Here is a 20,399-nt window from a genome sequence, read left to right as displayed (position 1 = left end):
GGCAAGAAAATGGAGTGGCAGTGGACCTCCAGCTTTTACAGCATGAATGAAGGTTTTATTCAGAGCCCCCTGTGTACTTGCAAAAGAAGACCTTGATATACTTTAAATGTTGTCTTTGCTTTAAAAGGGGATTAAATTGTTGAATATTACATGAAAGCGCAGCATCCACCCCACGTACCGTCACACAGGCTGCCAGCCACCGAGCGTTTCCAAAGCCCCTGCTTTTCTGGGAAGGCGGCAGGGGCTGCCACTAGGAGGTGGTGGCACCCCGGAGGCCACCAGCTGCACCGTCCCCAGGCTTGTGTCCCCATCTACAGACAGCAAAAGATGCAGGAAAAAAAACCTTAGAATTATCTGGACTAACTTGGAGGTGGGGACTTGAAGAGGATATTTGCATCGGCCAGACTGACGCTTAAAATGCAGATCTCATGAAAAAAAAGGACAATTGCTGAGAAAGTTACCGGCCTTCAGTTGTCAAGACAGCCCGAGTACTCATGATGGGAATATTTCTCAGGCCAAAATACGTTTATTTATGCTCTGTTTAATTTGACAGAGGTCAGTCCCGTGGCATTAAGAGGAAGGCACGACTACTTTACACAGTGGGAAGAAGGAAAACAGCCTCTCAGCTGGGTCAACCTTTTACAACAGAGAACATCGCTGATTTATGCCCCCAAATCAGAAGGCTTAACCTTTCTTATACAAAAGCTGGAGTCATACAAAGAAAGATGCTCAACATTATTTCCAGGCTCCTTGTCTGTGGATTAACACAATACTTCCAGGTAGACTCAGCGATCGGAGGCTGGATTCTAGGATTTCTGCTCCCTTGAGCTTTCATATAGACGTACAGGACGAAATCTTAAAGGTCAAGTTGCCTATTAAACACCTGAAATAACACAAGCAGTTTTCCTTCTCAAGATTTCTCTGTGTGTGAAAATTAAACACATCTCTGTCCCTGTTCAAATTGAGAAGGAAGGTAGCCTGCACATCCTCTTTGACCCACGTTTGAGCTGAATGGCCTCAAGCTCTCGTGAGAGCAGCCCTTTGGGCTTCTCCAAGGCATCTGCTGGCTTCTCCCCAACAGGTTTACAAACTCCAGCTCAGCGCAGGCCCCACTTGCAGCCCAAGTAACGCAATCTCAATTAAGATGACAGCAGTTGGTCCCAGCTGTATTTTGGGGAAGGTTTAATACTGTCAGGGGAAAACCACAAAGGGGGGCCCATACAAATGCCTACAGTTCTCGTACACAGGAAGATCAACAAGTCCGTTTTTATTGAGCACTGGAATTAAAAAAGTAACAGCACTTTGTTGATTTGGAGCTAAAAATTAAAACTTAGTTTTTAACTTACAGAAGGATCGCTCGTAACAACTTGGTTAAAAACAGCCTGGAGAGCAAGGTGCAGCCCTTCTGTGGTGCTGGCGGGCCCAGGGGACAGCTGGCTGTGACCGCAGGGCTCAGCGCCCCTGTCCCTGGTCTCCTAAACACCGTGGAGCTGTCCCCAGCTGGCCTCACAGCAGCACCGCCGCGGGGAGGATTATACCCAGGGCACAGCATTGTTCCTGGCTGGTTTTCAGACCCGTACGGTTTCACACAGACATGCAGCCTACCCTTCCAGCAGGGGGAACGTTTGGTTTGAGACCGTCCTGACCAGCGCTGCCATCCGACTGCTTCAGCCCAGCCCTTGAAGCCCAAAACAGGGCAAAAGGAAACAGCCCAGAAAGTTCCTGCGGTGCCTGCTTCAGCCCACGGGGACTGAGCCAGGCTCTACACAAAGCTGTTTCTAGAGACTGCACTTGTTTAAGGTACCCAACATTTGCTGCCACTGGCACCAGTCAGCACACAGCGGTAAACATAAGGCAGGTTCACTGGCAGCAGTACGAGTGCCGTGCCAGGAGCAGGTATTGCAAGGGAAGGCAACGTGCACAGCCAGGGCTCTGCTGCCTTCAGCACAAAGTCCCGTTATCCCAGACAAGCCCCTCTGACGCAAGGAAACCACTGGGCGTATTAGAGCAAACACCTCTGCTACAACAGATGCCACTCCATCAATTCATCTTCGCTGACTCCCAAAGCACAGCAGAGTAAACCCAGCACAGGCAGATCAAGGGCATTGATCCAGCCTTAAAGCATTAAATCCAGCTCTGCTGGGGGCTGCGGCAATCCCGGTGAGGGGATGGAGCACGCATTGACACTGGCCTTCTCCTCTCAGAGGCACTGGGCACTAGGACAGCACTTGGAATAAATATTGAAAGAATCCCTACTGCAGCCTCTCGCTGGCTGCTCCAGAGTAAAACAGGACCTGCCTGGGTAAGGGCGGAGGAGGAGGAAGAGAGCTGTACATTTTAGAGATTTTTTTTGAATTCTCCGTTTTAGAGTCAACCAGGACTAAGCAAAAGGACAAAGCAACAAGCAAGTGTCCCCTCTCATTATATGACCAGGCCAAAGTAGGAGAAATTCATATGAGAACATTTACTGACTTCAGTCGCATCCTTGAGCACCTGCAGTCTCCGTAGCTCTCCTGCTCCTCCCGAGGAACAGCCACCACCGAGCCAGGAGAGCTCTAGCAATTCCCTGCAAGTGAGAATGGGTCTGGAATACATTTTTAGCACAGTTTACCTCCAAGCATTGGTTTCTATGAACATGAAAATGTCCTGAGAGAAGCTCCCCTCCACAGCCCACATCCTGCCACCTTTCACGTTGATTACTGCCTTATTCTACAATTAATTCTAGTTATTTCCCGCTGCAAAGTGACGTACTGCACCTGAGGGAAGGTGGCATAACACACAGCCTAACTACAGCACTGCTGGTTTTCTCATCACAGGGCCAGATGAAAAAGCTTTGCAGCTCTCCCAAGAGGCAGCCAAGAGTTGTTATCCCCACATGACAGGGGGAGAGGGCTGGGGTCGCTTATTCTGCAGCTAGAAGTCAGTCAGTAAAATAACATCAACTGAGTGACACGTTTATTGTACAATTCAGAAAGAAACCCTGAGTTACCAGCTGTAGAACAAAGTTAAATTAAAAAAAAAAAAAGGATGGTTTGTTTCACAGATTCCTGCAGAGTGAAAGGAAAACCAACGAGGGTAAGAGCCAGCCCAAAGCCCCAGCTTTGCTGAGGAGGAGAAGGTTCTTTGTTGTCCACACCTGCCTGGGCGCCAGAATCCCCAGGGAGCCCTGGGATGAGTTCACATGAAGACAGGAGGGCAGGGGGAAGGGATGAGCCAAACCTAGCAGGTATTCCGGAGATCTGAGCATCTACAGGAGGGTCTGGAAAACACGGGGTTTATTTTGTTCAGAGAACTGCTGCGTGGCCCAGGGGAGGGCAGAAGGAAAAGGAAGAAACTGAGTCTGAAAACTGACCTTACACTCTGAACACGCACAGTGAGGTGGAGGATGTGTGTGGGGGGAAGGTCTTTACAAACACAAGTGCTGCTGGCTGGGAGGCTGCAAGTTTGACTTTGAGAAGGGCATCCAGAGTTTTAAGGGAGGAAAAACCCAAAGCCTAAAAACCCAAACATTCTGCAATCTTCCAGCTGCATTGGCGTTGAAACAGATCAATTCCAAGAAATGATGTAGCTACAACAAGTATCTGGCCCTACACGAGAAAGGGTGAATCAGAGCTGCTTTTTAGTGCCACTTGACATCAGTTATACATTCTAGTTCTCATATACACAGATGGATGTCTTTAAAAATTGACAATTTACACTTCAAAAAAGTTTTACAGTGAAGTTCTCTCAGCAAAGATCAGTCCACACAAGGAGGAACAAGTCTTTCGGGGCGGAAGGCACTTGGCCTTGACGTGGATTTGAGAAAAAGTCCTCGAGGGAGCTCCTTTGCAGGCACTGACTACCCAGTTTCCTGCCCCCCGTCTTCAGTAGGTCGTGCAAAGTCTGGTGACCGCACTGCACCGCGCTGCTGCAGGCTGCCCCGGTTTCACAGTGTGGTGGAAGGAAGCTTCTTCACCCGCCTCTGTGCCAGAATGGAAGATTCGATGGGCTTCAGCTGGGGGCTTGGCTTGGAGCTGTTCAGTGCAGAGTAGGTGGCAGCCATCGCCCCCTTGGAGAGAAGGCACGAGAAGTCATTCAGATGCTGAAGAGGCTTTATAAGATGAGGGAGCAGTCTCCACACCCTCAAACAAAGCCAGCAGCATTTATTTTTCCTTTAAATCTCCCTCCCTTATTGCCATGCAGTTAAAGAACCTATTTCCTAAGCTTTCCTGCTAAAAAAGCTCTGTATTGCTTCTCCTGGCCCAGAGCTCTATGACCTTCCACCCTGCTCTGCCCACAATACTATCACCAAGGTTTTAGCAGGACAACTGCTTTCCAAAGAGCCCAAGGTATACGAGGAACCCAGCGCAGATTTTGTACCTTTACAAGCTGAACGTCTTGGTGATTCAGCTGGCTCTGGGGTAAGCTGTCCTTCTGAGTTATCCACGGATGCTGCAGGACCTGTTTGGCTGTTAGGCGCTGGTGAGGATCTACGTGAAGCATCTTTGATACCAGATCCTAAAGGCATCGTTTGGAAAGTCAGACTTTAGAAGACTTCACACTTTAAAGGAAAAAATACCACCCACCTGCTCCCAAATTAGGATTTAAATTCAGAGGCCAAGTTTAAGGACCCCAGACATCAATCCCCTTTTGTATAAAATATGCTCTCAGTGGGCCTGGGAGGTATAACACAGCAACAAACCCAGCATGGCTCAAGCATGAGGTTGGTGCTGCATGCAAATATTCACAACCAGAGCTAGAACAAAGCAGGCAGAGGCACACTGCTGAGCTGTTTATGGGGAAGCTGTGGATGGGGTAGAAGCTATGCCACTGCCTTTCTCCTCTCCCTTCTGCCCTCCCTCCCCAACTTGCTTTGAACTCGCCTCACAGCAACTGGCCGTGCCTGACCCCAACCCTTTAATGTGATGCAGCTGAATATCAAACCGTGCCTTGGACAAGTCAGAAATAGTGTCCCAGTTGCCTCCACTGACAGAGAACTTCCCCCCTCCTATTCGGGTCAGGATCTCTTCTGGAGTGTCACTGGGCCCGTTTGCAAATGGAGTGCAGCTGAGGAGAGAAGAGAACAAGCGTGAGTTACTGTCCTGTATCCAGGCCAAGGAGGGACTCCAGGTAGCAGTAACCCACGAGAAGAGCACGGCTCAGGGCAAGGGCATTGGTCTCCATTGTTGCCTTCCAACATGACGGAAGCACTTACCCTGCAAGCATTGTGTAAAGGAGAACTCCCAGGCTCCAGATGTCACAGCCCTCATCGTAGCCTTGCCGCTTTAGTACCTGGAACAAGTAAGCAAAGGAGAAAAAGCATTTAGCTCTTGTTGTTGAGCTCCTATCCGCTTGCAAAGAGCGGCATGACCCCTGCGTGTAGTCTGTATGCAAAGCTTCTAAAGCCCTACTGAACAGCTAAGTCAGGGACTAAAGGTCAGCATTCCCATCAGACTTTGGCTTCATGGAATAGAGGAAACCCCCCAGCCACATCAAAATGACAAACGGGAAAGAAGTTACGATGTGGTGACACTGCATGTATGTTCCATTGCTTCTCAGCTTTTTCCTTCTTCCACACCAAGACAGATGAAGGGAAAATAACCCCACAACTTTTGACAGGTCAGTTAATCAGGAAGAGAAGCAGCCTACAAAAATCACTGGACTTTAAAGTCTCACTGCCCTAAGCAAAGCCCCCAGCAGCTGCAGAGGTAAGGACAGGGCAAGTTGGAGGACTGCACTGCAACTGCGCTGAAGCCCCCATATTTGTTCAGTACTCCAAGTGCTGTTATTTCTGTAATTACCTATTCTGAGACAAAATATGCCAAAACAGATAGGAGTTAGACCTATCTGTGCAGAAAGAGAACAGTCTCAGGGAGGGAAGTGACAGCCACTGAAGTCCATAAGTTGCTTACCTCGGGTGCCACGAAGTTTGCAGTATAACAAGGAGTCATGAGAAGGCCGTTCTCAGCCCTCAGCTGCTTGGCAAAGCCAAAGTCACAAATGCGAATGCTCTCAGGGTTCCCTGACTCATCCACATAGAGAATATTGCTGGGTTTCAAGTCCCTGTGAACTACCTGCGGAGAGAAGAAAGTGCCATTCTCATACCCCAAGAAAACAAAGGGCTGGAGCTGCATCAAGATACTCAGCCCCTGCTCTGGCCCCACATCTGGCTTGCCAAGACAGCAACACAAGAAACAATAGTCCTGACAGGCACAGTTACTCCCTGGAGGAGAGGAAGTGCAGTGCAATGCCCGGCAGCTGCCTAGGAAAACAGATGTAACCATACTCACCCCTTGAGAATGCAGATATTCCACCGTTTTACAGATCGTGTGCAGGACCGAACTGGCCTCCCTCTCCGAGAAAAATTTCTGTCTGAGGATTTTATCCAGCAGCTCCCCTCCTCTCATCAGCTCAGTCACCAGATACACATACTTCCCATCATCATAAACCTAGCAAGGAAAATATGGAGGGGGTTAATCAAAAGCTGCTTCCCAAGCTTCCCTTTTGTATTTCTACCACCAAGAAGCAGACAGAAGCCCACAATGCAGCGGTGGGATTTGTACTGCGTGGATGTTTCCCCACCCCAAAGTGATAACGAGGAGCAGTGCCATTGGGCTGCCCATGCTGGAGCTGCATTCTGAGCCCTGCAGACCGGTCTGCACTTCATAAACATATAAACATATACACGAGAAGTCATTCAGGTTACACTCACATCTTTCAAGGTAATGATGTTGGGATGCTGCCCGTATCGCAGGAGGATTTCGATTTCCTCGGAAGGGTCTCTCTTGCTCTTGTCAATAACCTGCAAGAGTATGGACAAGCATTAGCCACAGCTGGATGGGGAAGTGGCCAGGACACAGCAAAGCAGCTGAACATTTAGAGTGCTGCATACATACAGTACTATATCTATTCTCTGTCCCCTGCCCTCTGTAGCAATAAGCTCAAGAAATCCCCCAGTTGCTTCAATGGTTTTATGTCCCCAGACCCCAAAGTTTACGTCTAGGTTATCTGCTAAGATCTGGCATAGCCACAGCAAGCTTTGCAAAGAAAGGCAGAACACTGTCCTCCCTCTGTTAGAGAGGAGAACACTATTTCCCCACTATTTCTAGATAAGCAAGCTTGTGCAGTTATACAAGCACTAAAATTGTACATTTAGGCCCCACACAAGCAGGGAAGGCAGTTTTATTCTTTGGTATTATTTTGGTCATCATGGGGATGAGCAGAAATCTACCAGGGGAGTTCAGTTTAGAGTGTGAATCTCAGACCTTGACTGCGTACTCCATGTTGGTTGCTTTATGAATGCAGCGTTTACACACTGAGTAGGAGCCAACACCAATTGCCTCCTTCACCACGTAGCCGTCGTTGAACTGGACATTCTTGCCGTGCAGTTGCTGCAACAGGAGAGTGGAGAGCAGATGAGCTGGGAGAGTTCAGGGAACAGTTTGTGCAACTCAATGAGTTAACTGCAACGCAGAGCAAACTGACAGACTGCTGTCTGCTACATCCCACAGCTTCTCCTCCCTGCTGGGAAGAGGGAGGAGAAGAGAACAAGGCAAATATAGGTCAGTAGGCTAACGCTATCTGCATCTAGCATGGTGCATTTTTGTGGCACCTTGCAACCTGCAAACGTTTGCACAGACCTCCCACTAGCACGGGTCCGCCTGGAGAGAGGAAAGCAAACAGACTCGAAGTGCCCTGCTGACCTTTGCCCATGACAATCAATAGAAAAGAAAGAACAACAGGATGCAAGAATTCAAAACAGAATAACACGGTCACAGGCTTTCCTTTAGCCCTGCTCCAAACAGCACACGGGTCCTGCAACCCCCCTCTGGAGTTCTCTGCAGAGTTACTGCAGCTTCAGCACAGTTGTTCCTCTGTCCCATTTTTTTTACCTGTACCACTGAGTGCAGAGGGGGCTGGGCAGGTTTCACCTTGCCATCCTCCATCAATCCCGTTGCCACAAAACTGAAGCCTCGGAAGAGCTGATGGGCCCCTGCGCTAGGGGGGATGCCTGGCGAATCTGCAACAGGATTTGAAAGAAAACTTAAGAAGTGCTGGCCGTGTGGAAGCAGAAGCCTGCCCCTTGCTCCCCAGAAGCTACAGCTCCTCTTGAGGTTATTCCAGACAAAAGCCATACCACACAGCTCTGAGCTTACCAATAACACTTTGCATGTCTACAGCTAGGACTCCTCACTGCTGCCACTACCTGAAGCAGGCAGCACTAAAAGGAGGCAAACCTTGTGCTAATGGCATAGGCAATCCCATAATAATCTGTGCAGTATTATTCCACACAGGAAGCTTTGGCTGCATGAATTCATACAAACCTTTTGGTGTACGTGATGTAAATTCTGTGTCAAAATAAAAGGTGTCATCAGGCTGGCCTACTGCAGGCTTGAAGGGTGGTTTGATTTCTCTTCGGTACAGCTTCTGCAAAGTAAAGGCAGATTGAAAGTGCTTTGATAGGTCAGTGCACTCAGAAGGGTGCAAAGAGCTGCTAGGAATGAGAGGCTAAGAGACTTTGCAGAACCAGAAGCAGCCTTGTGACTTCGTATTTAACTACAGCTCAGCAGTCTGGGGGATGACTTCTTTGCCAGGAGGGTACTTTTGAGTCAGTTTGTGGAGAAATACTATGAATTTCTACCACCCACAATACAGCATTCAAGGAAAAAAAAAAAAAAAAAAGAAAAAAAAAAAAAAGAGTCTTCTATGTGCAACTTGGCCCCACTCCTAAAGCAGTATCCATGAAGTATTTACTTCACCAGGCCCTTCTACTGCTTCCTAACGCCCATTAACGCTTTGCTGTCACATGTGCCTCCAGGGACAGCCAGAGGAAATGCCCCAGGAGGACATTAATATCCCAGCACCTCCGCAAGTATCCTTTTTAAATTGCTTCTTCTAGCAAAAATTTGAAATGAGCTTGACAGCAATGCTGGAGGTTCATTCTAGCAGCTTGCTGGGTGCCTCGAAAGCATTAAAAGATTGCTCTTCAAAATCACTTCTGAAGTAAGGGAAAACAGGGAAGAAATAAAATTCTGTGGTAAAGCAGGGAGTTGGCCAGAAGCAATTGGGAAATGTAGATTCAGTTATTGCCCTGCTTCTCTGTACAGAACAATGCATCGCCTGGCCAGAAACGTTTCCCTGAGTCCTTCCTGCTCCATGCAAGGCAACTCCTGTTGTGCCAAACCCCAGCTATAACCTGCACCTTACTTCTGAGAAATCAGGAAATTTAGGGTGAGATCATAGGCAACTCAGGTATGAGACAGTTACTTGCATGGCAAACAGCACTGTAGTTTCAGGAAGGATAATTAGAATAGATGGGAACACAGATTGGCAGCGCTGCCATGGCTGATGAGGCTGCAAGCAGCACAACTGCAATTATTCCAGTCAAGAGAGGCGCAGCACTGGTGCTGTGTGGTGTGGAAGTTTGCTGTTGAATTCCTGATACTCACATTCCAGTCAATAGTGGAGTAGAAAGGATGGCGCTTTATCTCTTCTGCCCCATCTGGACCAGAACCTGAAAGAGGCACCCGTGGAGCACGAAATGTTTAATCAGGACCACCAACAAGGCGAAGGCTATTAGCATGTATGCAACACAACCAGGTATTACGGGGAACCTGGCTGTAATGAACCAAGCCCATTAACCCAGCACAAGTGCAAACATGCCGCTGACCCACTAGGACGTGAGAGGCCCAGATACAGCATCAGGTGTATTCAGAAACAAAAAATGTCTTACCTAATCTGTTGGCTGGATTCCTTTTGAAAAGGGCTCGCAGGAGGCTCTGTGCTTCAGAGCTCAGGAACTGAGGCATGCCCAGCTTTGCTCTGGAGAGGAAGTTATGCAATCAGTTGCAGGTTTAAAGAAGTCAACCCACAAGCCAACTGCAGTACCTCCACCCCTGAAAGTACAACAATCTGTTTGGCATTTTATACTGCACCCTTCAAACTAACTGTTGATACCAAACCACTCTCCACGTAATGCCATTAAGTTGTGAGAAGCCCCAAACTGCAACATGCTCAGAGAAAGAGCAGCAAGCTTGCCCTCTTTATACACACACGGAAGAGAAACTCCTCTTACTTGAGGATGAGGGTCATTGTCTCCTTACGATCCTTCCCCTGGAACGGCAGCGAGCCAGTGAGCATTTCAAACTGGGAGGGAAAGAGAACAAGGGGAGGTCACACGTATGAGCAAGTCTGAGGGCTGCACAGATCTCGTTACACCTTCAGCGGGGAATTCTCCGAAGCTAGAAAAAGCCTTGTAAGCGATCAAAAGCCTAGCTCTGAAGTAAGATAGCAGACATCATATTCTCAGAAGGGAGCCTGATATCAGTTCATAGCAGGGATATGTTCAAGCCAGTGCCTGCTCCTAGGAGTCCTTGGATTCAGCAGCTGCCAGATGGTGGCACCAGATCCGCACAGCAACCACCAGCCCGGCACTGGGGCTGACATGGATGCCCACACGTGCACCCCTCGCTGCACAGCCCAGCACTGGGACAGCTGCAGGAGCTTTGCATCCCCTGAGAAATGGGCATCCCTGGCTGCGAGCCTGCGCTGCCTGAGCAGCCTGTTACAGCTCACGTCCTTCCAGGGAGCACTGAGAACATCCCCAGGTCAGCACATCTCTTAGACATGCAGAATCATGCAAGGGGATTTCAGAGCTCTTGAGCAGCTGCTGAGCAGCCAGATTTCCAAAGGCACGGTTTGGTACGTACCATTAACACCCCGTAGGACCACCAGTCAGCACTGTGGGAATGGCCCTGACGGTTCACAACTTCTGGTGCCATGTATTCCACCGTCCCACAGAAGGAATAGGCTTTCTTCTCGTGGTCAATTGCCTCCTTACTCAAGCCAAAATCTACGTATGAAAAAAACATTAGCATGTACCCATCTGCTCTGACAGAGTGGAGAGGTCAAAGCAAAGCTCCGTATCAAGAACCAGGCTTGCTGGAGCACAGTGTTTTTCTGGAGTGCTTTACCTGTGAGTTTGATGTGTCCTTCTTCGTCCAGGAGGATACTGCAGCATAGACGAAAAACAAAACAAAACAACATTATTATCTGCAAAAAGGCTGGTTAGAACCAGCACATGCCTTGGAGGCTGATCAGAGATGTTCCTAGAACTCCAGAGAAGGAAGTTATTTGTTCCTTCCAACCCCAGTGCTTCAAACTCCATCACCAAAGCATAAGCAGGAGAAAGCAGCTCCCTTCTCTCTACACACCCACCTTCCCACTGAACAAATGAGGCAGCAGGTTACAGCACCTTCGATCCCCCACATATCCCAGGTAAGAACAACCGAGTCATGCAGCTGCTATGCACCTCTTCAGAGGCCCCGTGTGGTGCCTTTTCCCTCCAAAGGCTCTCGATTGCTTAAGCTGGAGCCCAGAGCTGGCTCAGGATTAATGCTCAAACATGTGGTGCACACATGCTGCCTCCACAGTGCTCCTGGCTGTAACTGCTGATGCGAGGAGCAAGAGCCTTGCTGATCTGCTCTGCTGCCTCCCATCTGGTTGGCCTGGGGGCGTTAGTCAGCTCTGGCTGTGTGGGACAAGGCTGGGTTCTAACAGCGGGCTCAGGACTGAACTCGGATCCCTGGCTCAGCTGTGCCACACGTACTTTTCCGGTTTGAGATCCCTGTATATGATTCCCAGGCTGTGCAAATGGTCGAGTCCCAGAGCCAGCTCTGCTAGGTAGAACTTCACATCCTCCTCTGTGAACATGACCTGTGGTAAAGGAGAGGAAGCAGACAGGCACCGGGGTTATAACCCTGGCAGCAGGACCACTTCAGCTGCACCCAGGCAGCTGCTTTCACACACACCCATATTTATCCCTTCTGCTTTTTCAGACCAAAGTTTCACAGGTTATGCCCTCCACCCTAAAGCATCAATTGAGCATCAATACTCAAACAAACAAGGTTGCTAGGTAGCAGACAGTTTAAAAAAAATAACAAAACCCCTCAATGTTTACATTAACCAGGTTATGTTCCTAGTTGGCTTCATCTGGCACAACTTGCTGCCCCTCCCGTTTCGTGTCCTCACCCTGTCCCAGTGAAACAACACATCTAGACAACACCGCAGCAGAACACAGCACGTGCTTGGTTTCATTCTTAATGTGATGCTCGGCAGAAGCCTCTGAGGAGGTGAGATCTGCCTCTGTGCTGGTGCTTTTCTGCCAGAGGACAGGGTTCCTGAGACATCCTCTCCTCCTGCCAGCTGTGGGCTAGCAGCAGGTTGGAGGTTTTTTTATCCCTCTCAAAGACTCTGCAGGAGTCAATCGCTTCTCCAGGTAACTAAGCACATGTGAACTGAGAGCCCCAGGAACCCACCACGATGCCAGAATATACCCACCTCTTTGGAAAGCCGAGTGAAAAGGTCACCTCCTCTGAGGAAATCCAAGATGAGATACAGCTTCCCCTCTGTCTGGAATGCTGAAACACAAGCCAGAGCAGGAATCAGACCCCTCTGCTCAGAGAAAGCTCAGTGGTGTTACAGTAATCACTTAAATCCCAGTGGCTTCAGCTGTGCAGATGCCCTCCATTGTTAGTAGGTTACACACAGGTAGGGCTAATTATTTGGGGTAAATGAGATAGCCTGCCCATAATGTTTTAAGGGAAGCTCACCAGTAAGACTCTGGCACTGCACAAAAGTGTCATTTTATGTAGGATTTGTTCCCTTGCCACCAGTGATGCCCTACTGAGAGATACATTGGTCATTTTAAAAGGAAAGAAGGTGTCTTCAATTTCCCCAGAGTCAGAGCGTTAATCCTGCCCTACTCTGGCTTGACCAGTTGACTCTGCTTTCTCAGTTTCTCCTGCATTAATATTTTAATCCCAAGGGTTTGATGTTTAAACCTCTTCTCCTGGTCAATGCCCTGTTCCCCATTCAACAGCTAGAATGGGCTGGAGACCAAAGGCCTTTCCAGATAAAGATTTGCTTTAAGGGGACTGTGAAGGCTCTGGAGCAGCACAGCCAGTGAGGGATACAGACTGATAAAGGCTCCTTCACCATTTCAGCATCTGAAACCTGTTAGGGACCACAAGAATCTCTCAGCAGCCTCCAGCCAGCCTGCTGCTGGATGCCTCATGCTTCTCTACCTGCTCACAGCAGGCACACCTGGAGCAGTGTCTTTATTGTGCTTAAAAGCAGTCAGTGTCTGCTCAGGGCTGCAGCCCTCGGGCAGGAAGCACAGCCAGGTACCCTCTCCCAGTGTCCCAGAGCTGGTTTTTCACTCACCGTAGTGGAGTTTCACCACAAAGGGATGGTTTACATCAGCCAGGATATCCCTTTCTATCTTTGTCCTTACACGATCACGCACTGTGGGAAAGGAGAGGAACAGCTCAGGCACTGAAAAAGGCACACAGTACCCCTAGTTGCCCCTAGTCCTAAAAAGATCAGGCGGTTTGATGCAGATCTTTTCTACCTCCAGCACTGCAACAGTGGTCTCTTGGATACAGAAAGACAAGGTATCTTTAGCTCTGACTGAGGTGAAGATACTTCTCTTTCAGCCATATCACCCCAGGGCCAGCAGTGACTGCTGTGACATTTTCCCAGTGCAACTCGCCATCCATTTTTAGGACATGGAGGAAAAGAGCATCACAGTAAGACTCTCCTACCTTTCAGTGTTGCCTTCTTGAGCACTTTCATGGCATAGAGATGGTTGCTGTCTGGTGGTGTTATTTTTCTCACCAAGAAAACCTGAGGCAGGAGAAGAACACACGAGCTGAGCACTAAACATTAGCACCAGGAGCTGGGTGCCTCCCAGAGTGGCAAATCCCATGAGGTTTTCAGGGAAGTGCTGTGTGTGGATGTCTCACACCCTGTCTCCAGCCATTACAGCACTCATGCTTTTATTCTGCACTTTCCTCCACCAGGCTTCCACACCTCTTGCTCCTTCCTGCAGTTATCATGGGGCTGTGACTGATGCCTGGGAGCTGTGACTAAGTGTCCTGAGCAGCCTCGTGTTCCTAGCTTGAAGCAACCACTACAGAAGTCACCCCACCTACTCTCAGCTCCTGCCACTCAGTGTCCGACATCCCGGGAGACTCACCGTGATGTTTTGACGTACCACAAAGCCTTCTGGTGTCATACCAGTTTGACAGCAAGAGCAACTCACTCTTAGAAATCCTTGCTGGTTTTTTTACCTCCTTCCCTTCCCTGGTGTGCCGTACTGCCTGGTTTTAGGCAGCTTCAAAAAGCCTCTGCCATTCTTTGCAGTAAAGCCCACTGCTGCTGCTGCATGAGCCCTCACTGTTGGTGATGGCAACTGACTGAAACGAAGCTGAAGGCTTACTGTGGGAGCAGACAATCTTGCAAAAAGACCTGGACTGCTTGAACTTTGAAACAGATAAGAGTTACAGGCTACTTCCTTCACCCTTCACAGAAGGGAAACTGGACTGTAAACAGGGGCCAAACCCAGCCCTGGTTCACAGCATCGTTTCTGAGAAGAGAGGGGCAAGCCCCAGCCCTGTCCTCAGTGTGACCAAGCAGTGTGGCAGCCTGCTAGAGGGCTGCAGGAGGTCCCTCTGCCTTGTGCAACACCTGCGTTCACAAACACGATCGTACTTCTTTCCTCCTGATCATCTGAAAAAAGACTTACAGGGGGGCTCTGGACATACAGCCTGGCCTTTATGAGAAGGCATCTCTCCAGCTGCCTTCCAAATTAGAAGCAGCCATTTGCTAAGTGGGCTTATCAGTCAGATTCTCCTTAGCCACGATCTGGTGAGAATCAGGAAGGTGGTTGCGCTGGGGACAGTCCCTTTTGTCATCTCTCTGAAGATCACTTATCTGGCATGACGCACAGGAAGAACTCAGCTCACCTTGCCAAAAGAGCCCTGGCCCAGAACCTTCAGAAGCTCAAACTGGGAAGGGTCGGCTTTCTCAGAGCCCTCCTTCACATGGTGCGTGATGTTGATTTCCTTCACAACGCCTTCACCCTGAAAAAGAGGGGACACAGTTGATTGGGAATATACTCCTGAACAAGAAGGAAAAAAGCCTTGTCCAAGCAAGGAACAAGGACTGGAGCTGCAGACTCACAGGAACCACATCTGAGAGAACCATAAAAGCTGGTGCTTGTCACAGGTAGCTCCTGGCTTCAACATCTGGAACAAATAAGTCACCAGTAGGCTTCTACTAGGCAGCCTTGTTAAATAGCCCACACTCTCCCCAAACGCTACGCTCCCTTGTCCTTTCCTTTCTTTGAACTGCATTTCAGAAGAGTGCTTAAAAGCACCTTCCTTTTTAAGGCACTGGTGGCAAAAACAGGAGTGTTTATGCCACTAAAAATCCCACAACACAAAAATACAGCACTGTTGTCAAAACACGGCCAGGGCTGGCAAAAATCAGACATGTTGGAGCCCATCTGCTCAGCAATCTGAGCAACTCTGCAACATAAGTCTTAGTGCATCTTCAGCACATACAGATGATGCTTTTTAACAGACTCAAGCCTTCAAGAAGATTGAGGGGAAGCCAAGGTCTCTGGCACATGTTTTGTTTAAAACACATTCTTTTATTAAAAAAAAAAGAAAGAAAAAAAGAAACAAAATGGAAAAGAGACCTAATCAGCAGTACCTAGAATAAACTTATCAATGAAGCTAGGCCCGAGTGGTCTGAGGAGCGTATGAGGACAGCCACGGACAGCGAGGTGATGCAGAAACACCTCCTTTCCCCAGCAAAACTTGTCCACCCTCCTGGTGCATAAAGCCCAGGCACCTCGTGCCGCTTCCTATTTCCATCTCCAAGCAGGAAGAGACCTTCCACACCTCCAGCCTTGCAGCTGTGCCTTTTCTTCTACTTCTCATGGATCACACCTAGCCAGTGGGTCTACACCTAGGTTTCCTCTGCTCCAGACCTGTTCCAGCACCTCCCCTACAGCCCATGGGGAGAGCTGGAGCCAAATTCCCGCTGCTACAGACACCAACCTTACTCAGACCAGAAACCCCTTGTGGCCACACGTCTTGTAAGGGCAAGTCCAGCTTTCTTAGCACTTCAGCCCCACATTACCCAGTGTTAGCCATGGTCTGGTTGCTATTTGGCCCAGCAATTATGTTCCAAAGGGCATGAAACTTGGTTGATCTCCAAGCCTAGGGCAGGTGTGGCCATCACAGAGCAGCAGAAAGCTGGGATTTTTATTTAGATTTTCCTCTTGCCAAGCATGGCGGGGGGAAAAAAATCAGACTTCCTTTTCTAAAACTATTCAGAGATGTGCTCTGGAAGCCGCCTCGTTAAAGCAGCTTTTAAAAACAACAGGAACCAAGCTTCAGCCTCCGCCTCCCACACACGCTGAACCCCGGCCCCCTCCCCACCCTCGCACACCTCCTGGGGAGGGCGGCTGCGCCGAGCACACGGATGTGGTCGCCTACCTGCAGGACGGCACCGCGCACCCTTCCTTTCCCACTCTCTTGTTTGCCTTTTGTCTAGATTAGGAAGTGGCTTTGGTCTGTGTTTATTGGTAGCTCTGCTGTCTCAAGATCCCTCACTGTTCAGACACTAAGATGTGGCAGAGAAGCTGACACCCTTGGTGGTACAGCACGAGGGGGGTGTATGATACAGGTACGAGGACAGGACAGAAGCTCCCCCCCACGTTGTCTTGCCTTTTGCTCTTACCATCACCTCAGTGACCGCAGTCAAGCCCTTAAAACCCCCGTGCCAACAAGTTCTCACATTCTTACCATCTCTCAGCTTAAACCACCTGCTTTGCACTTCTGGTTTCATTCGGAGGCTGAGCCCGTGGCAGACAGCTGGTTACAAACAGCTTCCCATTTCCAGCCAGCAGTTAGCCCAGAGGACCCCACAGGCTCGCACTCCTCCTGTGGTCGTTCCAGGTTGTCCCTCTCACTGGGAGACCCAGGGATGGGACCAGCTGGGAGCTGTAGGAACGCTCCTGTGGGCACACACAAGGGGCTCTGACCACCCCACGGCCTCGTGGTCAGAGCATTCAGGCGCAGAAGCAGTCACACGAGCCATCGGGCACAGTAAAAGGAGCAGCCGGAATCCCAAACACCCTGAGGGGCAGCTGCAGCAATACAGGGCTGGCTGCAGGCTGCTGGGGCTTCTTCCCTCCCCTCCTGCCATCTTCATGAAGACATTTGAACAAACCAAGTCTACGCAGCACCAGCACTTGTGTAACTGAGCGTATTTCACCCTGCAGCCTCACACACCTATGCAGAGAGGAGCACTTAAAATAAACACTCGTGTCCTCCTCCGAGACATTTGGACCCATCCTTGGAGCACAGCCGCAGGAACTCTTGTCCTCGGCCCATGGCAGGACCGGCTGTGTGGCTGCGAGTGGTTTCAGCAGCCCCAGCTGCATCTCCTGGTGGGCAGAGATTTGCATGCGCAGCCTGCCAGCCAGAGCCCAGCAGCAAACACGCACACACACCAACTCGACCAAAAGCGGCATCTGTGGAGACGTTGTGGACAGCTTTCTGAGAACATCTTTGAGATGTTTGGCATCTTGCTGACACGAGGGAGCTTCCCCCCAGGGACTCATCCAGTAAGTTGCAGTTCAGTGGCTGCAGCTCTGGAGACCAGCTCCAGCAGCTTGTTTAGCTGTGCACCAGAACAAGTCTCCAACACAAAAGCACCTCTGTGCCACCGACCTGTAGCACTAACAGCTTTCACTTGCACCAGGTTTCTCACCATCAACTTCAAAGCTTGCTGAATGGCACTACGAAACGAACTATTCCACGAGGAGCAAAAAGAAAAGCAAACCAGGCTGCTCCGAAAACTCATCTGAAGCCTCGGCTGAGCAAGGAGCGACCCAAAATGAAGCAAAGCAGCCCCCCGGCGAGCTGAGCGAGCGGCTGGCAATACTGACCGGGCTGGAGAGCTGGCTGGGGGCAGGCAGCTGCAGGCTGCAGGGCTTCGCTCGGTGTTTCCTGTGCAGCCACAGCTTGAGGAAGGTGCAGATGCGAGGAAGCTTAGGGTCCTTCTCCATTCTCCCATCCCGTTCAACATCGCCCAGCCCCGCTGCCGGCCGGCTGCCGGGGACAGGGAGGCCCCCGCGCGCTGGAGGTTGGCGGATGGAGGAGCTGCAGGTGGTTAAAGCCCCGCTGGCAGATGCGCAGTGGAGACGAGCGACTCGGTCGCACCACGAGGCAGGTTGTTCACGCTCCCGCTCCCCAGCAACAGGGCTTGTGGTTGGGGCTTTTTTTTTTTTTTTTTTTTTTTTAGTTTTGGTTTTAAGAAAAACAATTCTTACGGCTCCTTGTTCGCCTTTGGTTTCTCCGCTCGAACAACACAGAAAATGTGCGTGGTCTGCTAGGTTGAAGCCTGACTTCCACCTCGTACCGCACAAATCTCATGTCAGGCTCACACTTTGGGGGTATTTCCACACCAGGGGAGTATTCTGGGAACCTCTTACTCTTTTAAAAGGAAGAGAAACACTGAAGAAACCCCACACAGAAGTGTGACAGCACTTAGGAAAGCTGCACGTCTTTGCTCTTGCACTTGCACGGGGGTGATGGGTCACTCACAGCGGGATTTGTGTGCACCAATCCCATGGACAATCCTCTGCCATCCCTGGGGTTTGCATCTAGCCCTTCGCTAGCTCTGTGCTGGACGTGAGTCCTTGCTGGGGATGGTGGAGTTAGCTCAGAGGCACCCTGGGCAATTCCATGCAAGGTGTTTTATTTTTAAAGGCAGTTCTGGAGCAGACAGCGTCTGAACGCACTGCTGCTCAAAGGTACTGGCAGGACAGAAGAGAGGTATTTAGATTATTTTTCTCCTTTTTATTTCCAACCAACCCTTTTTGCCTCATTCCCCTTCCAAACCCGTTTCCCTTTGACCTTTGCAGTGGGTCAGGACAGACAGATGTCTTCTGCAGCAACACCCTCGAGAGTGCAGATAAGACAGAAACCCCTTGAAATGAGTAAAATGACACCCACACACCTTTGCAATTAGAAATAACTCCGTGTCAGTATTGATTTCTGAAATCCTCCGGAGTGCAGGGTTTCAAAAGAGGATCTTGGTTTGGACCCAGAGAGACTATGAATGTCTTCCCTCCTCCGCCCTGCACCGTGTTCTTTGATAACCGATAACAAAATGATTTCATACCAGGAGCCAGCTGGTCCCAGCTCTACAAAGGGAACCTCAACAACAGGCGGTGAGGTCCAAAGCCACTGGGAGGCTGAGTAGGTGCCAGAGAACAGCGTGAAACAGCTCGGCACAGCTATGAACAGGAGTCCTTGCGAGACCCAGCTCTTCCTGACACCCACCGCATTCAGCCACAGCCCCAGTGAAGCAGAAATCCCGTCCGCAGACGAGCTTCCACTTCCCAGGCAGCTCTACGTTGCTCGGTGAAACCACGCAGGAGCTGCAGGCACCCAACCAGCACGCAAACCCAGTGCCCTTTCTCGAAGATCTGATAAATTTTGTTCCGACCACGCCAATGTTACGTGCTATCCGCCCCTGGGAGCAGAGCCCGTAAAACACGGCCAGGAAAAGGCACCGTACACCCATGTCACTGCACCGCTGGAGCCCCCGCCCCAGCAAGCTGACAAGATCAGAAAGCTGCAGGAGACAAAAGTGACAGCACGGAAAGGGGGTCGGTGTGGGGAGGAAGGAGGAGGAGGATGAAGTCAAGTCTAGGATGTCATGTGAGCAGGTGACTAATCGCTGCTTTCTGTATTAGCAGTTCCACCTAGCTGAGACGGGGCGCTAGGTGCGTGCTGCGAGGAAAGATTGTTTTTTTTTTTTTGAGGTCCCTGTGAGCTCTGCTCACACCCTCGCACATGTGCCTGTGTGAGGCTGCGGGGACCACTTGCCATGGCACCACGCATGAACTGCACGCACGCATCTCCTGGGGGCACCGCCTGCAGCAGGCTCTCTTACCTTGTCTGACGAGTCCACAAGGTCTTTCTCTATCCAAGTGATGTCTGACTTTGCCTGCGGAACAACAAACGAGCGTCAGCACAGAGGGGCTGTGATACTCTGCTCAAGTTTTCCCAAATAATTTGGTTGGTAAGACTAGGCGAGCTGCATACAGTCCCCGGTTGTGTCCCACCACGCACACCCCTCCTCAGGATGCCATCCTGAGCCATGTTGGTGGGTCCAGGAGCAGGAGGAGCCGGGGGGAGCCAGCTGCTCTTAAAGCCTTTGTCAGGCTCCGACAGGCAGCAGAGAAGGACATGGTGCTGGCGGTGGGATACACGCGTTCCCCAAGAACCAGAGCACCACCGCCAAAGAGGGAGACTGACTTCTGGCAGGTTGATTAACGTCTAAATGAGATTTTGCTCTGTTACATCTGGACGGGCTCCAAAAGCATCTGTTCTGGCAGCGATGTCCCCAGTTTCCAGCACGGCAGAGAAGTCTGGCAGCCCAGTGGTGAAGAGGTGAGGGCTTCTCCTCAAGGGCACGCTCGGCATTTCTGGAGCAGCCAGAAGGAACGTATTCAAATAGCAAAACTCACCACATCCCTCGAGGGCAGGGAA

At 50.2% G+C, this 20,399-nt stretch overlaps 1 protein-coding gene across 8 annotated transcripts in view; it reads right to left on the bottom strand.

The window, feature by feature from the left end:
- Positions 1-1,240: 1,240 nt before the first annotated feature.
- The window catches only part of RPS6KA1 (ribosomal protein S6 kinase A1), a 43,061-nt gene continuing 23,902 nt past the window's right edge, over positions 1,241-20,399 (bottom strand). For 4 of the 8 annotated variants that reach the window (XM_027443862.3, XM_027443861.3, XM_027443865.3 and 1 more), the window contains 21 exons: positions 19,801-19,854; positions 14,787-14,903; positions 13,584-13,665; positions 13,204-13,284; positions 12,319-12,398; positions 11,588-11,694; positions 10,953-10,990; positions 10,689-10,831; positions 10,055-10,125; positions 9,713-9,801; positions 9,429-9,493; positions 8,304-8,406; positions 7,872-7,999; positions 7,245-7,370; positions 6,692-6,781; positions 6,270-6,428; positions 5,892-6,053; positions 5,195-5,271; positions 4,929-5,046; positions 4,360-4,497; positions 1,241-4,048 (listed from right to left, as the gene is read on the bottom strand). In XM_027443862.3, the coding sequence (XP_027299663.2) occupies positions 3,926-4,048; positions 4,360-4,497; positions 4,929-5,046; positions 5,195-5,271; positions 5,892-6,053; positions 6,270-6,428; positions 6,692-6,781; positions 7,245-7,370; positions 7,872-7,999; positions 8,304-8,406; positions 9,429-9,493; positions 9,713-9,801; positions 10,055-10,125; positions 10,689-10,831; positions 10,953-10,990; positions 11,588-11,694; positions 12,319-12,398; positions 13,204-13,284; positions 13,584-13,665; positions 14,787-14,903; positions 19,801-19,854 (2,151 nt within the window). In that variant the 3' untranslated portion in view covers positions 1,241-3,925. Of the gene's footprint in view, positions 4,049-4,359; positions 4,498-4,928; positions 5,047-5,194; positions 5,272-5,891; positions 6,054-6,269; positions 6,429-6,691; positions 6,782-7,244; positions 7,371-7,871; positions 8,000-8,303; positions 8,407-9,428; positions 9,494-9,712; positions 9,802-10,054; positions 10,126-10,688; positions 10,832-10,952; positions 10,991-11,587; positions 11,695-12,318; positions 12,399-13,203; positions 13,285-13,583; positions 13,666-14,786; positions 14,904-17,785; positions 18,071-19,800; positions 19,855-20,399 lie in introns of those variants that run through there. The other 4 variants (XM_027443869.3, XM_027443867.3, XM_072027349.1 and 1 more) reach the window with 3 other exon arrangements.

The sequence above is a fragment of the Anas platyrhynchos genome, chromosome 24, assembly GCF_047663525.1.
Source record: "Anas platyrhynchos isolate ZD024472 breed Pekin duck chromosome 24, IASCAAS_PekinDuck_T2T, whole genome shotgun sequence".
Classification (NCBI taxonomy): domain Eukaryota; kingdom Metazoa; phylum Chordata; class Aves; order Anseriformes; family Anatidae; genus Anas; species Anas platyrhynchos.
Note: the sequence above shows the minus strand (reverse complement) of the source record. Positions and strands in the feature narration are given on the sequence as shown.